The sequence below is a fragment of the Staurois parvus genome, unplaced genomic scaffold, assembly GCF_062004578.1.
Source record: "Staurois parvus isolate SC_StPar_1 unplaced genomic scaffold, SC_StPar_1.0 ptg000227l, whole genome shotgun sequence".
Taxonomy (NCBI): domain Eukaryota; kingdom Metazoa; phylum Chordata; class Amphibia; order Anura; family Ranidae; genus Staurois; species Staurois parvus.
Window position 1 is genome coordinate 672,505 of NW_028318023.1, and position 18,179 is coordinate 690,683.

General features: G+C 40.6%; 1 protein-coding gene across 1 annotated transcript; it reads right to left on the reverse strand.

Annotated features, from left to right (window-relative positions):
* Nucleotides 1–558: 558 nt before the first annotated feature.
* On the reverse strand, nt 559–12,912 carry LOC149460501 (uncharacterized). The gene is made up of 3 exons (XM_089679562.1): nt 12,030–12,912; nt 6,424–6,492; nt 559–3,817 (listed from the first exon to the last, which is right to left on the reverse strand). The coding sequence occupies exons 2-3, from the start codon at nt 6,475–6,477 to the stop codon at nt 2,519–2,521; spliced, it is 1,353 nt and encodes a 450-aa protein (XP_089535688.1). The 5' UTR covers nt 6,478–6,492; nt 12,030–12,912; the 3' UTR covers nt 559–2,518.
* Nucleotides 12,913–18,179: the final 5,267 nt, after the last annotated feature.

The following is an 18,179-nucleotide window of genomic DNA, read 5'->3' on the forward strand; positions in this document are numbered from 1 at the left end:
CTGGTGCAATGCTTTCCAGGCTCCTTTGGACAAAAATAATAAATGCACATTTTTTTACCTGCAAAAAAATGTGCATTTATTTTTGTCCAAAAGGTGAACTTATCCTTTAAGTAGACGAAAAAGGAGAAGTTGAATAATACTCTTGCTATTTGTACCTCATGAAGCCTGACTGGAATATGCCCAGGACATCACTAGGACATTGCTTAGTGAGGCCTATTCATCATTGCTTACCTCCACCATCACAGGAGTGAGCTCTTTCTCTGAATCAAAGCCCCTGACATGTTCTTTCTTTTCCCTGATGCAGTAGCTCTGAGCTCAGCATCTGAGAGCTCACTTCTGTTATGGTGGAGGTGAACAGTAATGACTAGGCCTGGGACACCCTGGGAGTTTTCCAGTGAGGTTTCAGGTGGTACGCAAATGGCCTACACCTATGGTAAGGGCATTATTCAACTTTAGTCAGAGCTGCACAGTTTTTATTTTTTATCGACAGATACCTCCTATCTGTGTAGGCAGCTTCTTTGGTAAAGGAGAACTATCCCTTTAAAAAATAGTCAAAAGTTGAAAACAAGTATTTTATTTTAAAAATGGCCATTGTATGTGATACATGGTGCTTAGCAAAGATAAAACACAAAATAATTTATCAGCTTAGAGTACTGCTAAGTACGTGCTTTTGGAAGGATGCAAAATATAAGCACATACTGTGGGTTTATGGTTGAAAAAAACACAGGAAAATATTTGATTTTGTTTTATTGAAAGATATAATGCTGAAACAATAGTTGCAAGTTCCAGTAATGCAGGCCATAATTTATGTTTTATATTCTTTTATGTGACAACATTTGACTTTTAATATGTATCATAACATAATTTGCATATGTTAGTACTATTCTTCTGGCTATAATTTAATGTTATCAAAGCTACAGATCCTATTCCATAAAAGTGTTAGTTCACGCCTAGCAATATTTATGTAGATATAAATGTTTGTATTAAAGTAGAGCTATGACCTCCCATTAAAAGGTCCTGCAGCACTCAATTATGAGTGCATCCGCGTTTACATTTTACTCCCTGCAAAGTCACACAAATACCTGTAGACCCTGAAAGTGAAGTCCATCTAATGCAGCTTCCTGAGATGGTGTGGCAACAATGCTGCACTGCTCTGGAATGCAGAGTGGGGTTGCCACTCTCATGTAGGCTGTGCCTGCTTGCATTACAGTGGAATATTGTAAAGGGCATTGCCACTGCCGATTTACAAGCCTGCAGCTAGTCAGTCATTCCTAGCCCTGCTCACTGCATTCTGGATGAACAGCAGCGACTCTGTAGCTGTAATGCAAGCTGCAGTGTCTGGGAGGGGATTTTGTAAGACACAAAAGTAGTAGGATTTGGCACAGTCAGGAAAGGTGAAGGAAATTTTTTTGTTTACCATATACGATTTGGGCATCACATTGTCTCTGTATTTGATACTTGGTTAAATATTCATACGTGAACCTTTTAGTTTTATTTTATAAGACTATATAGACACTACAAAAAGTGAAGAAAACAAAAGTGCTACCTTTCATTTAAAAGTATATAATGCTGTTAGAGTGTATATCCAGACAAGTTTTTTTTTTTTATTTCTGGCTAGAGGGGGGAAGTGTTAGAGCCCTGCCAAGTTTTTACTGCTATCCGGGTTTAGGTGTTTCTAAAGGTAAAATTTTTTTTTAAAGTGTTTTACTTACCTGCTCCTGTGCAATGGTTTTTCACAGAGCAACCATGATCTTCCTCATCTTGTGCCCCCATCGGCATTCCTGGCCCCTCCTCTTTGGCAAGTGTCCTCATAGGATGCCACTTCCTATGGGGGCACTCATGTGCGGGCTCGCTCCAGAGCGCTGCTGCCTGCGTCCATAGACACAGACAGCATCATATGGTTTGATTGACAGCAGTAGGAGCCAATTGCTATCGCTGCTATCAATCTGCCCTGTAAGGAGGGAGAGAGAGGAGAGAGCCTCTGCTCTCCTGCACAGCACTGAACCGAGATCAAGCTCAGATAAGTACAAGGGGAGCTGGGGGGGGGAAGCTGAATAAAAAATTTTTGTTTACCTTCATGCATTTTCCCTTCAGCCTTTAGAAGCACTCTAAATTAGAGAGATTTACCTAATGTTTTAGTAGAGGAATGTGCCAACAGCAACATATGCAGATACAAAATGTTTTCTTTAGTATAGAAGAGAAAGTCTAGAACTGCAGTCAAATTTGCAGTTTTATCTGTGTATCAGATTTTTACATACTTCCGGTCTGTTGAATCCATTATCCGAAAGACAGTGAGTGAGGACAAATCTTTCTAATGAATTGAAGGATATAGTAAAGACATGACAGCAGCTCAAATCCATCCCCACTCTGTCCAAAATTAGAAAAAAATAATCTTGACATGCACTTTTTAAATTATTTTTTATCATGACACAATAGTTCAAACACAAGTCTTCTAACAATATACAGTTTAAAGTGATAATACATGGTAAAATTATTTATTATCTGTGTACTCCACGTTTCATATACAATTGTCTGTGACAGTAGCAGTCATGGGCTCCAAGGAATCATTGGAACTGTTGAAACTACTGGATTTACTGGAATCACTCTGCTCATTTGATTCACTAGAACTACTGGATTTACTGGACTCACTCTGGTCATTTGATTCACTAGAACTACTGGATTTACTGGACTCACTATGGTCATTTGATTCACTAGAACTACTGGATTTACTGGACTCACTCTGGTCATTTGATTCACTAGAATTACTGGATTTACTGGAATCACTCTGGTCATTTGATTCACTAGAACTACTGGATTTACTGGACTCACTTTGGTCATTTGATTCACTAGAACTACTGGATTTACTGGACTCACTCTGGTCATTTGATTCACTAGAACTACTGGATTTACTGGACTCACTATGGTCATTTGATTCACTAGAATTACTGGATTTACTGGAATCACTCTGGTCATTTGATTCAGTAGAGCTACTGACATTTTGAGGCTCAATGGATTTACTGGAATCACTCTGGTCATTTGATTCACTAGAACTACTGACACTTTGAGGCTCACTTGAAAGCTCAGCCTCAGCTTTCATGCTGCTATCCCTGGATTCATTAGAGCTATAAGAAACGTCATCTGGGGTGGTAAAAACGCTATATTGTGTATCAGGTTCACTTATACCTGCTTGTGTGGTTATATCATTTAAAACAGATGATCTATTTAATTCATCTGATCCAGCTTGAGTTGTTTCCTGGGAATCATAATTGTAGGTGAACTCCTCAGAACTACTGAGATGATCTGGCCCAGTAGGATTGCTAGATTCTAACGATCCTGCAGCATTACTAATCTCACTTGAACCTGTATTGTTAGAGCCATTTAAACTGAGGCTGCCATCATTTTCACTTGTATCACCTGGGTTAACATTCACTGTATTTTGTGAGAACTCATCTGGGTAAGGAAATATAGTGGAGTAATTTGGGTCACTCAAGTATTGATCACTGGAGAATCCAGCACTTCTTTTGTGAAAATACTTTAGACGTTTTAGGTTGGCACTGGTCATTTCAGTTGCAGCCCCTTTTGTTTTATTAAATATTGTCTCAATGGTTTTGTCTTGGAGATCAGTAACATTATTGGTGAATGATTCTCTTCCATTGTCTATTTTTGCTTTTTCTGCAAGTTGTGGCTGGGATTCTTCATGTCCAGCTTTTACTTTACTATTCTTTGTATAATTATTTCCATGTGTTTCCATGTATCCAGTTTCCATAGTCAAATCCATTATCTTCTGGTCTTTCTCGGCTTCCCGAGGTCTTATGGTCTTAAAAAAAAAAATGTTTGTTTACATATTCAGAGAATCTCTCAGAGATGTAAGCAACAAATCTTTTCCCACATGTGGTATGTGTACCCCAGGGTATATTTCTGACAAATAGATTCAGTCTATAAACAAAGGGACACTCATCCCTGCCAATCCCTTCCTCTGGGAGCCAAATTTTTTGGCAGCTCTGTTCTGGTTGGTGCTGAACCTCACATAGGGTTGATTATGTCAACCCCCTTCCTTAAATGGCAGTGTTCTGGCCTATTGATTGGCTGCTTGAGCATCGGATGCTGGGAATAACCAAGCATTTGTGGCTACTCTGAAAGAGAAACAGAGTTTGGGGGGGGAAGGCAACGGTAAGGTGATTATAATTGGGTTATATAAGTGTACTGTGCATTAACATGTGGTATGTGGTACGTTAATGTGCATTGCGTTACAATAAATTATTAATTAGTGGCTTGTCAACACACCAAAATGTTCCAAAAGTTGGACTTGTCATAACATTTTTAACTTAATATATGTCCGGTGTGTTGCATTATGCTCCAATGCGTGTGTGTTGCCGTACTGCGATGGGGTGCCATTCAAAATGAATGACAACCCAACTCAGTAACACATGTAACGTGCATTTCTATGCATTATTACAGCAAAAATGTAAATGGACTGTCAGTCGTTTGTCCCAAATGGGCAATTAGGGGGTAATTGCTATATATAATCTATTATAATGATGTGCCTTACTTTTCAAAATTATAACATATCATGAGCCATTTATTTTACAGGCTAATCTAACTGGTTCATCTATAGCTGGGGTCAGCAACCAGTAGACTGCGATCTACCAGTAGATGGCGGCCAGGTGACTGGTAGATCACGGCCTGGGCTTACTGACCCACCATCCCAGAGCATCAAACAGAGTGCAATGCAGGTGGACTACTTGTAAAGTTGGAGCTGTAGTAGGGAGCAAGAGCCGCACAAACCAATGCCTCCTCTGTATTGCTGGCTCCTGTCCCACGCGGAGTGATACCAACTGCACTCCACCTCCCACTCAGCAATCTCCAGAGTGGTGCCAGCAGAAAAAAGAAGAGATCTTCAGGTCAGTGTGAAGCAATACACTGGGCAAAATAGTATAGGACTGCTTTCACATTTATGCACTATGGTTTACCACGGGTGCAGTGCAGTGTTCCTGCAGCTTTCCTGCGGGTTTGCTGTGATCAGCCATAGACTTCTATTATATCCTGCATTATTGGTGCACTTTCTGATATTCCTGAATGCGGGAGGTTTGGTGTACTTTCATAAAGTGCAATACACCTGCAGGATATAATAGAAGTCTATGACAAAGCGCAACTAACCCTGGAAAGCCGCAGATGCAATGTGCTTCACCCCCGGTGCAGGTACACCAGAGCACATCAGTGTGAAAGCAGTCTTATAGGGGGCTCACAACAATGAGGGTTCATTTACATTTCCAGTTTGAAGGGTGGTAAAACCCCATAGTTAAAATGTGTTTCTACCAATCCTGCCTCAATTGCACCCCCTTTAGCTGCAGTGGTCATGGGTGTACACATGTTGCAGCAGCAGCAGGAGTTATATGCCCTGTCATGGTTAGTGGGTGTAGCACCTACCAAGCATGACCTATTCAAGTGAATGAGGCCGATCCAATCCTTGATCACAGACATACAGGAGATAACAGGGATTAGTGTATTGAAGGATCCTTGGGTTTGTTTATTTCATAATTCTGATTTTACAGTGAAACAATATAAGAACATGATGATATTTTATTTACTAAATGTGGCTAAAGGAGTTTCCTAGATTCTGGCAGATACATAAAACTCAGAAAGTAAAAGATTGGATAAATAGAGTGGAGTTTATATATAGGATGGAGGAACTATATCATGATGGAGAGGATACAATGGAAACATTTAAAAAAACTTGGGATAGATGGAAGGACTTTAAAACATCCAAGAGATATTCAGAACTGATTGAAGTGTAAAGGAGAGGAAGAGCCAAGGACAGGAATAAGTGTCCTGTTAATCATTGGTAGGTGGGGAAGGAGAGTGGAGAGAAGAAGATGGTAGGATTAAATAGTGGAACAGATAGAAAAGGAAAAGAAAAAAAAAAAGGAAGTAACAGTAAGTGACTAAATTGGGGGGAGGGGGGGTAATATGTAAAATGTGTTATGGAAATTGTGCTTGTAATGTTTTGGAAAATTTGTTGCATTTATAATGTAAAATAAATAACAATATAATTAAAAAAGAAAAAAAGCGAATAAGGCCGCTCTGCAAGTGCCCTGCAACCTTTTGCAGTACAGCAAACAAGAGTTTAAAGCAAGCAGCGTTATGTCACTTTCTCACCACCTGCTTTAACCCCTTTGACCCCTCAGAAGCATGCAGTTTTGGGGTGCTTGCACAGTGGCCCCATTTACTTGACAACTACTGATAGGTAAACATACAATTTTCTATTATTTATAGTGTTAGCAAATTACATGTGTCTGATCAGTCAACAGGTTTTTTTGTATAGGTAAGGTTGCCAACTTGGAGATATTAGGAATCAAAAAAGTCTTGTTCACAGATTTGATTGTAAATGTAGTTGCATTGCTAGAAATCATTATGTCTACTTACTGGAGATGCAAGAGCTAAACCTAACATCAAACCAAAAAGAACCAGGCTCCCCATGTTTCAAGTAGGGATCTGTAGAATACAAAAAAAAAGTAATACATAAAAACATACAAGAACTATTGCTACTACTATAACTACTACTTTTACTGCTAATCAAATTAACCTTTCTTTCTATGATTTGTTCATTAAAACTTCTCAGTTTCTATCAGAGCATTTTCACTTGACAAAGTAAGTTTTCACTAGTGAATGAGGTAAAGCAAAATGAAAATTTACTTTGCAAGGAACATAAAAAAAGAAGATTGAATGATTGATGCTACAACAGCTTGACCTTATTCACTAAGCTAAATCAACATTCCCTTTGCAAAGTTTAGTGAAAGAAGTGAAGCTGCGATAACTTCAAGCAAAAGAGATGAAGCTGGAATCCCAGCAAACAAAAAAAAATGTTTATATAGGTTCCTTTCAGATGACTGGGTATTCTATGCAAAGTGATTTTTCACTTTGTTTCATCTGATTCTCTAATGCTGTGATGTTCTACTCCTTTAGTAAAAACAATTGCCACACTTGAGGTCTATGTAAAAAGGTTTGCCAAACCACTGTTGACAAGGCCTTTGTTTATAACCACACTGGAAGAAAAACCATTAACCACTTGCCCTCCTGAGGATTTATCCCCCTTCCTGATCAGACTATTGCGTTGTGGCACTGCCTTATTTTAACTGACAATTGCACGGTCATGCAATGCTGCACCCAAATAAAATTTACATCCTTTTTTCCCACAAAAAGAGCTTTCTTTCGGTGGTATTTGATCACCTATGTTTTTTATGTTTTGCGCTATAAACAAAAAAAGACCGACAATTTTGAGAAAAAAAACAATATTTTTGATGTTTTGCTATTAAACATGTCCAATAAAAATTTTTTAATTTCGTCATAAATTTAGGGCAAAATGTCTTTGCTGAAAAAAATCCCAATATGTGTAAATTAATTGGTTTATGTGAAAGTTATAGCGTTTACAAATGGCAGTATATATATACTGGAAAGTTTTTTTTGGTTTTTTTTTTCTTACTAGTAATGGCGCCGATCAGAGACTTATAGCAGGACTGCGGGACTGCGGAGGGCATTCTGACACTGGGGGGACTGACTTGATCAGTGCTAATAAAAAGCACTGACACTGTACTAATGGCACTGGACAGGAAGGGGTTAACATTTGGGGCGATCAAAGGGGTAACTGTGTGCTGTTTCACAGTATGTGCTGTGTGTTCTTTCCCCTGTAAGCACACTGCTTTGTATGGCTCTGCTATGCAAAGCCATACAAAGCAGTGTGCAGGAGCTGACGGGCGAGAACTGTATTGTTTACATACAGTTCTCTCCCCCGTCGGTAACACTCAGTAATCACCGGGTGTCGGCGAGTAATCACCGTCCAGGACCCAGTAATTGACAGCCGAGGCTGCGAACGGCAGCGCGGGTAGTGTGTTCGTGCCCTCTATCTGGAGCTGCAAAATCACGTATATACATATGATTTTGCGCACCTGTACCACCCTGTAGCAGTATTTCTGCTATAGGGTGGACGGGAAGTTAAAGTTTCAGCTTACTTTTAGCCCATTCACATTATGTTTAATCAAGCATTGATGAAGGTAATGTTTTTGCACTCCCAGAAGACGTTGGCTACTCTTTAGATAGTCCCCCTAATTTTTATAGAAATAAAGTTATATCTGGCCCCTAGCAGTGACAGATGCCATCATATATGTCATTTTTGATTCTGACTTTTGTACCACTTTAAATCCATTTAACATTTCACTATAAACTGGGTGACAACACTGTTGAGTGAGTTCAAACCAGATTGATCAGTGTAGTCATCCCATTAAAGGAAGTGGAAAAATAAGAGTTGATCCTGCTGGCAGTATAAACAGATAATAAAACAAAGTTACAGGGAATATTCAGAAAAATAAAACTGCTGTGTTAATGTGAATCATATATGTCATTTTTTTAAATTTTGCCCATAGTTCCACTCAGGGGCGGACTGACCATTTGGAAACTTGGGCACTGCCCGAGGGCCCGGGGTCAGTAGGGGGCCCCATAAGATGCCCCTGGTACCTTTTTCACAGGCTTTTTTGAGTTTGGGCAAGGACACAGGGGTCCCATGATCCCCTATTGCCCGGGGGCCCCATGAGTTGTCAGTCCGCCCCTGGTTCCACTTTCAGTACTGTTTGTACTTGAGTCAAATAAGTCAAATCTTGTTTTTTTACCATTGCTGCACCCATACATACACACAAACCTGGAGTCTCCAATTTTGGAGTATATCATTATTCTGTTTTCTATGTTATTAATTTTTTTACTAATAGAAGCATACACAATTGAATATATTGAATAAATGCAAAATAGAGGTGTTAGCAGATATTGGAAAATGCATAAAAATGTTTAATAGAAGAGCGTATTTATGAATCTATTATGTAGGTGCCTATATTCACCTTATGACAGAAGCTGCTATATTTTTGCTGTAATTCTAGCTTGGTGTCATGGCACAAAACAGCTTGCACTGACTTCAGATATTTATTATGGCACAAGAGGAAAAAATGAATCATGCTGACTACACATTCAGAGAACATGAAAATAAAGCTTCCCCAAGATTCCAGCACTGTGACTTAGCTTTATAGCTGTAATTGTGCTCATCCTTGACTGAATGTTCTCTTCATTTATTCTTATTGCCCAGCAGTGCCCAAGTTCGATGGAATCCAACTTAATTACTAAAGTTTGGCCAAAACTGTATAAAGGGTAACTGGGGCTATACACATAATATACGTTTTGGGTCCCTTTCATCACTACCTGAGTAACTACTTAGAGGTTTCTACATGTGTTCACAAGAAAATTAGCAAACTACATCCTATTAATATTAATAAGTCTGAAGTGCATATTGTACCTTGTCCAACCCTTTTTAAGTATCATCAGTGTCGTGGTAACTGCATGGCAGGAACACTGTGGAGGAGATTTATTAAAACTGGAGCACTCAGAATCTGCTGCAGCTGCACATGGTAACCAATCAGCATCCAACTTCAGCTTGTTCAATTAATGTGTTACTAAACCCACAACAGTACAATCAGTCAGTGTATGCAGTAAAGCATGCTTGTTATACTTTTTTTATACTCACTGTGGAAACTAAGGGGTTAATCCACTGCATTGTGTAAAAAAGCTGTTTGATCCTGACTTTTTTCCCCTCCTCTTGTTCAAATATCTACGCTGATAAGACAGACTGAACCCGTAGCCCTTCTGCTCATGTTCAGTTTAGTGTGTATTGCTAGAGAGGTTTATTTTTCTTGAGAGAGGGCATGTGATCAGCACACGGCCAATCAGTACTGTCCAGACAGAGGTCAGGGGTTTTGCATCCTCCTAGAGCAGAAAGAAAACTCCTCCTACAAGCTTTAACCAGTGCTCTGCTGAAGTCACAAGACTGCTCTAACTGCTGATGAGAAAAGATATTTAGAAGTTTATATTTACTAAAATAATTGCATTTCCATGTTGTGTGTACTGAGGGAGACCAGATATAGTGAATGCAGCATCCTGGGTTTAATAACACTTTAACCTTTGACAATAAAACCTAGAAGGTGATTGGTTAATATGTACCAGATTCTGCGTGCACCAGTTTTAGTAAATCTCTCCCCTCTCTGTATTTCTACTCTGGCAGTGTTTCTTCCACCACATGACATTTGTCCTACCACCACTGACCTGAATAGATGGATAAAAAAAGCAGCCTGTGAGTTTCCAATGTTTACCTCTGTGTATAGCTGCTAGTCTTTGTTACATCCTTCTAGACTTTACAATTCATCTAAACTTAAAACTGCCTTTGTGTGAATTATATATACAGGCGTACCTCGGTTTACAAATTTAATTAGTTCTGTGGGACTTTTTGTATTGCGAAAAAAATTCATAAACCGAAACGTGGTTTTCCATAGGAATGCATTGAAAACCAATTAATCCATTCTGGAGGTCAGAAAAAAGTTTAAAAAAGTATTTTATCTGTTCAAAACTCTTTATAAAGTGCACTTTAAAGGCATAAAGGGACATGATTAAAAACAATTTGTAAATGCATTGAAAACCAATTAATCAGTTCCGGAGGTCAGAAAAAAGTAAAAAAAAAAGTCTTTTATCTGTTCAAAACTCTTTATAAAGTGCACTTTAAAGGCATAGTACTGTACAGGAAACTTTGTAAATGCACTGAAAAACAATGAATCCGTTATTATTGTGAAAAAAATTCATAAATTTGTAAACCGAAAATTACGTTCACCAAGGCGTTCGTAAACCGAGGTACGCCTGTATTAATATTATATTCTAAAACAGATGTGCAACTTGCATCTCTTAATATAAAAGGTAAAAACAACAACATTTAATGCACACAAATTAAAATATTTCAAGTAAGAAAAACAAAACATACCTGACCGTATACCCAAAAAGACTTGGATGTCACCTGCTGATACTGATAGTGGACTGAATTGTGATAGATGAGCTGAACATTTAAACTCTATAAATACAGTACTGCAGCCAATCCAATGCCATTGCTGTAATCACAGTTATAATCCATCAAGAGAGCCATATTGTGTGTACTAATCATACCAATTGTTTTCTTCCAGGTATACCATTACTCACTAGGCAGCCTTTCAAAAACTCAATGAGTATTCTGTAGCTGCCAGACCAATAGGACTGTTGTAATCATTAATATAATCCAGCAAGAGTGCCACATTGTATATACTAATCATCCTAATTGTTTGCTTCTAGGTATACTATTACTCACTAGGCTACCTTCCAAAGCACTCTAGCCTATAATAAAATGATTTTGTATATTTACCAGATTAACACTTGTAAGGTCTGAAAGAGTTAGTTACTTTTTGCTGGCAAAATGAATACTAATTTAAGTTAAAGCTAAGCTCTAAATATATATGAAAATGCGAATTAATGTAGCTCTGTAATTATTATTACATCATTATATGTATTATTTTAAATGCAAACAGTGTAAGTACCTGATTTTGACCTGATATTAGCCTCTTTTAGTTCCTGTGCATCAGCATTCAAGGGTAAGGGGAAGCAGCAGTAAGGCTACGTTCACACTAGCCTTGTGTGCAGGGGGCAGAGAGGCGTTTGGGAAGCGTTTTTACCGCTTCCCAAACGCCTCTGCCAATTCTGCACATTACAGCACATGGTGCTGTTCTAACGGGAGCGTTTGCGTCGCGTCGCGTTGCGTCGCGGCAAAACGGACGCCTCTGGACGAGTCAGGAGGCTTTGAAGCCTCCTATTCTTGTCTATGGTGCCGCTCCGCAAACGCCCGGCCGGCGTTTGCGGTGCGGTTGCGACGCGTTTGCGGGGCGTTTGCGGAGCGGTAACACCACTCAAACTGCATTATAGGCATTTGTGGGGCGTTATTAACGCTTGGCAAACGCCTAGCAACCGCCGCTAAACCGTGCATGCGGCGTTTGCGGAGCGTTTGCCGAGCGTTAAAAAACGCTCCGCAAACGCCGGACCAACGCTTGCCAAACGCTATAGGGGCATTTGGCAAGCGTTGGCAAAACAGCCTAGTGTGAACGAGCCCTAAGAAGCCAATCAATTTGTGGGTACCATAGGATACCTACCCCAGGGTGGGTTCTTCTGGGCTATGCTAGGCACCGTAGACTGGGTAACTCGCCTGTACATGGGGAACCTTTACTGCGCCATGCTCATCAATGCCCCGGGACAAGACGGAAGCCGCTTTCAGGGAAAACTTGACCTTAAGGCAGACCTCCATCTTAGAGATGGCCGTACACAGTGTACATTTGAACAAATACACTGGACTCCAGTTAACTCTCTGTTGCCTCACTCCCAGCAACAGAATGGGGTGCTGCCATGCACCTGGTATGGATTCCATGTGTGCACTTTAACAACTCTTCCTCTTCCTGTACGTTGTGGCTAGGCAGAGGGCCTCTGCAGTGCTGATCTTCTTCAGTTGCTATGCTAGACAGACAACTATAGAGTTCCAACAACAACCCACCTGCCATAGATACACGCTTAACGACAGGCTGCTTGTTCTGGTTGCTAGACTTCCATTACCCCTGGTTACCACATGCTTGCTTGTACTCTGTACCATGGTGACTCTTCATACCCCAATCTGCTTTACTGACCAAAGCTGCAGACTATGTATAGTGTGCCCGTTACTTTCATACACCCCTTTGAATAACTGCAGACCAGGCATGGCAAAGTTTCAGTGCTTTACTTGAGAAACTTCAGCACAACAGGCAAATAGTCTTTCCCTCTCTAACACTCTCTAAGGCTTTGGCTACCCCAGCATACCAGCACAGGAAGAGTCTTTACATGGCAAAGTCCATGATGCTGGTGTCTTGCAGATCCCAGCAGTTCCCCTACATGGTGGTGGTTTCAGTGTTCAGCACAAGGTGTCCCAGAGGGAGAGAATCCTGGCAGAAACAGATGTCTGTAAGCAGCTGGAGATTACATCTTGGAGGTCTGTCTGTGTCCTCTTCCCATGCAGAAGACCCTGTCTGAGCAAAGCCCTCCCGCCTTTTATTTAAAGCACAGGGAGAAAGGCAGAGCTCAGAAAAATGCAAGATCTTGCATTAACTCTTCCTTCCCAACTAGGGCAGCCAGCTATCAAGCAAACAGTAGGCAACCTGCCTACAAGTTCATGTGGTATCAAGGTGCATGCCAGCAGAAGGAGAGAGCAAAGTGATGGAGAGATGAGCTCATTACTGGGTTGTTCTTTTCACTGTCCAGTAACAGGCTGTGGCAGGGCCATGACAGTTGGGCTCAGAAGAGTGCTGAATGATCCTGGCCACCAAACCGAGGAGACCTATTGGCAGTTCTGGATTTTATCTTTTTTGATGTAGTTTTTTTTGTCTGGCGTTCTAAACTAAAGCCCAGCAAAAAAAGTGTGCTGCAAACCAATAAACATTGTGCCAAATTCAGAAAGTGCACCTAATTCCCCATAATTCAAATATTAAATAGTTCCCTAATTGCTAAATTTAGCCATGTGTATAGTTGGTCCGTACGTTCCCTAATGAATAATGGAAAAGTGGTGAGCAAGGTTCAGAAGACCCACAATTTTAATTTACCCCTACCTGTTAAGACCCTTAAGTTAAGACATACAAATACTTTATGGTTTAATGATGGAACCCAAGTTTATTGAGCATTTCAAACATTTAAATCACAACAGAGCCCTACTGAAGATCATGTCATTTCGCATGCCACCCAATAATAAGTGAAGCCTCTTAATCTCCACCAAAGCCTGCATACACTCAGTTCCAGAGTCCCTATACCCTGTACCTGGACGGTTTGGGTCCCATTTTGCAGCTTAGAACCCGTTTAGCCTCAGGTTGAGATGTGCCCCCCTTTTGTAGAACGTCCACCTTGCAAAATGCTGATTCACAAAAACAACATGATGAATCAGACTTGCGAGAAGATTAGACCAGGATTAGGTTGAATGGATGGGAAAGCCACTTTTCTCCTGTGTGAATTGTATGATTGGAAAGTTGACCCTACTGGCCACACTTTTCTGTGATTGGCCACTCCCCCTTTTATCATGTGCTATCCAGCGCTTGCCAATCACCTGTTGGCCTTTTCCTCCCAGGGGATTGCTTCTCTTAGTTCTTCCTAGTAGCTGGAATTTAACTGCTTACCTAGCTGCACCATCTTGCTGGCTCTATGTAGAGCTCCTGAAATGGCCCTGGGAGGGAGAAAATGGCACCAACCCCTCGATCTTAACCCCCTTAGACCAGATGCTGGTGCTCTGTGCTCAAAAAGCTAAAAAAGTGTTTTGAATTTTATTGACCTTCTCATTAAGAGTTATTACTGTCACAAAAATTGGAAGGGAGAAAGCTGCTATGTGGGGACATGTTGTTGGCTGTCAGTATGTTACTGCCTGGAACTAGAAGTCAGCCAGCAACACATTCCTCAAGTTTCAGGATCAATGTGGCCATCTGTCTGCCATTCTAAGATACTCTTTATATGGCTAACACTGCAACTGAAAGATTGAGGCAAGTAACCCAAAATGGTGTTTTATTGCCTTTGTCATAGGTTTGGGCAGCCTTTTGCATTAGGGTGTGAACCCCACACAAGCTCCAACACAGGTGTGTGCATGTATATGCAAAAATTTTAGATAGGTGTGAAAAAATGCTGTAAATTAAGACTGCTTTCAGAAATAAAAGTGTTAATACTTTATTTTTACCTCTTACCAAAATGAGTTTTAAAACATAAGAGAAATCCAAATCAAATCAATATTTGGTGTGACCGCCCTTTGCCTTCAAAACAGCATTAAAGGGACATTAAACCTTGTTTTTTTAGCAAAATAATAAACATGTATATACTTACCTGCTTTGTGCAATGATGTTGCACAAAGCAGCCTGGATCCTCCTCTTCTGGGGTCCCCCGCCGACACTCCTGGCTCCTTTTTTTTGGTGGGTGCCCCCAAGGAAAGCCTCATTCCATTGGGGCACCTGTGCGGGCTTGCTCCTGAGCCACTATGTCTGTGTCCATTAACACAGAGCAGGTAGCTCGGCCCCGTCCCCCGCTGGCTCGGCACAGCAAATGGCTCCCGCTGCTATCAATCTGCCCAGGAAGGAGAGAGTGCCACTGCTCTTGTGCACATCACTGGATCAGCTCGGGCTCACGTGAGTATAAGTGGGAGGGGGGGGGCTGGGGGGCATCCTGCAGCATACAAGGTTTTTCACCTTAATGCATAGAATGCATTAGGGTGAAAAACCTTAAAGCTTTAGAACCACTTTAATTCTTTTAGGTACATTTGCACACAACTTGTCAGGTAGATCGTTTCAAACATCATTGAGAACTATCCACGATCTTCTTTTATGTATGTTGCCTCAAATCCTTCCCAGACAGACTCGATGATGTTGAGATCAGGGATCTGTGGGGGCCAAACTAGATACCTATCCATCATGCCATAGCATCAAGAAGGCATGTGATTTTCCCTCACCAAGAACCCCGATTCTTGTACTAGTGATCAGGACCCGGGACCTCCGGTTCATGGTCACCTTATCACTGTGATAGCCTCTGATTGGATATCACAGTAATTAGTCATTGTGCAGCCCACCCATGCATTTTCTTTCTCCTTTGAATGGAGAGAAAAATACATTGGGGTTGATTTACTAAAACGGGAGAGTGCAAAGTCTGGTGCAACTCTGTATAAAAAACTGCCAGGTTCCAGCTTCCAGGTTTTTTTTGTCAAAGCTTAACTGAACAAGCTGAAGTTAGAAGCTGATTTGCAACCATGTACAGCTGCACCAGATTGTGTACTCTCCAGTTTTGCACTCTCCAGCGACTAAGACCTGGAACCCACTGCAGGATATCTCCAAAGGGATCTGAAAAAAAGGACTGTGTCACTCGCTGGACTGTGTCTTGAGGAAGCTGGAAGGTTCGCAGCTGTCCTGGGGACTTGTGACCAGGGGCGGACTGACAACTCATGGGGCCCCCGGGCAATAAGGGATCATGGGGCCCCTGTGTCCTTGCCCAAACTCAAAAAAGCCTATGAAAAAGGTACCAGGGGCATCTCATGGGGCCCCCTACTGACCCCGGGCCCTTGGGCAGTGCCCGAGTTTCCAAATGATCAGTCCGCCCCTGCTTGTGACTAAAGACCCTAATGTGATTGTACAGTGTTCTAGAGATTGCACTGGGTCCCAGCACTTGTGCATTGTGCTAGGTAATCAGATAGGAGACTTTTTGACTTCAGCTGTGAGGGAATAGATTGTTCTTTATTATGTTTAATTAGGGAGAAGATTGTCTCTTATCTTCTGGATGCTAATCGTTTTGAAGCATTCCACGCCCCAATCCCTCTCCTGTTCAAAGTTCCACACACAATAAACTACAAAAAGAGAACCCCTAGACTGTTTATTGGAGCCAGAGTGCTTGAACTGTTGCTTGGGTGACTTGTGGTCTCTGTACTGTTTGGGAAATAATCAGTTAATATCTATGCACTTGCAGGGGTAGTGCTACATACTGTATCTATTCATATATCTGGATATTTATAAAAGGCAGGTCTTTTAAGTTACAAGTTACATCGTTTGTCTGGCTGAAAAAAGACAAAAGTCCATCCAGTTCAACCATTAAGAAAAAAAAAAAAGTTATAATCCAATACCCACAGTTGATCCAGAGGAAGGCAAAAAAACCCAGCAAAGCATGATCCAATTTGCTCCTGCAGGGAAAAAATCCTTCCTGATCCCCCTAGAGGCAATCGGATATTCCCTGGATCAACTTTACCTATAAATGTTAGTATCCAGTTATATTCTGTGTATCCAAGCAAGAATCCAGGCCTTTTTTAAAGCAATCCACTGAGCTGGCCAGAACCAACTCCTGAGGGAGTCTATTCCACATTTTCACAGCTTTCACTGTGAAGAAACCTTTCCATGTTTGGAGATTAAATTTCTTTTCCTCCAGACGTAAAGAGTGCCCCCTTGTCCTCTGTGATGACCTCAGGGTGAATAGCTCTACACCGAGTTCACTATATGAACCACTGATGTATTTATACATGTTGATTATTTCCCCCCTTAATCTCCTCTTCTCAAAAGAGAATAAATTCAGTTCCTCTAATCTTTCCTCATAGCTGAAAGTCTCACTCCTAATATGCCTAACGTTGACAACTCATTGAGACAGTTTTAGTTTATCACATGTAAGCCTTTTCCCAAGAAAATAGGCATGGTTGATGTGATGGATCTTTTCTGGTGCCCAGGATATCTAACAAGAACCCTATGAGGCCAATACTCAGTAGAAAGAGATAGATAAAGGAGTCAGACAACTCTTAGGCTGGCCATACATTATACATTTATCTTCCAATTTTCTGCCCAATTTCCTTTAGATTTACCTTCAACTGTGTAGTGCAAGGGCCTGCCTAATTGGATACAACTGAAAGTGTTGTTTAGGTTTGTCCTCCTATTATATGGTTTTTGGTAAATCTAAACCAAAAATATCCAGATAATTGTATAATGTATGGCCAGCCTTAGGCAATCTAGGAATTAGAATGAGGAAAAAAACATTTCAGCATGTTTACATTGCCTTGTTGGCCAAGTTTGGCAGAAGATGACAGCAAGTTTTGGTACTTCAGAAAAGCAAACAAGGGTGAGTAGTTGTCTTACTGCATGTCACTCTTGTTGAGGCACCCAGCCCTATGCAAAAAGAGACTTGCACAAAGTCATTATTTGCATAGAATTAGGAAATTAGTTATTTACTGTAACTGCATGCTGAAGTATAAGTCCTCATGCTCCATGGGCATTTTTACAGCTGCTGTTTTTGGCTATTGACGTTTTTTTCTACAGCCAATAAACTACCCAGCATCTTATCCTATGTGTCCATGCACACATAGACTGTAATCAGCATTTTCTGGCAGGTGCGTTTTTTGGCTGGAAAAAAAAAACAGAACTAGTGGGTTTCTAGAGGTGTTTTTTAACTGTAAAAACTCTCTAATGCTTAAAAATGTGGTAAAACGTGGCAAACCAGCATTTTTGGACAATTTTTTGATAAAAAAAAGCTAAAAGACGCAAACGTGAAAAAATGCAGAAAACGTAGCAAAACACCACTAAATACTAATGCAAAAACTCTAAAAAATGCTGAAAAACTCATGTTTTTAACATGACTTTACACAGCTAACCTTACAAGCATTATTAAAATGCCCAGTGTGCATAGAGCCTATTAGTTAATACAAGCTAAGTAAATCTGTTTATTTTTAATAAAATAAACTCAGGTTGACTGAACTATTAAAACAACTTTAGTAGATCATTCTGCAGAATAAG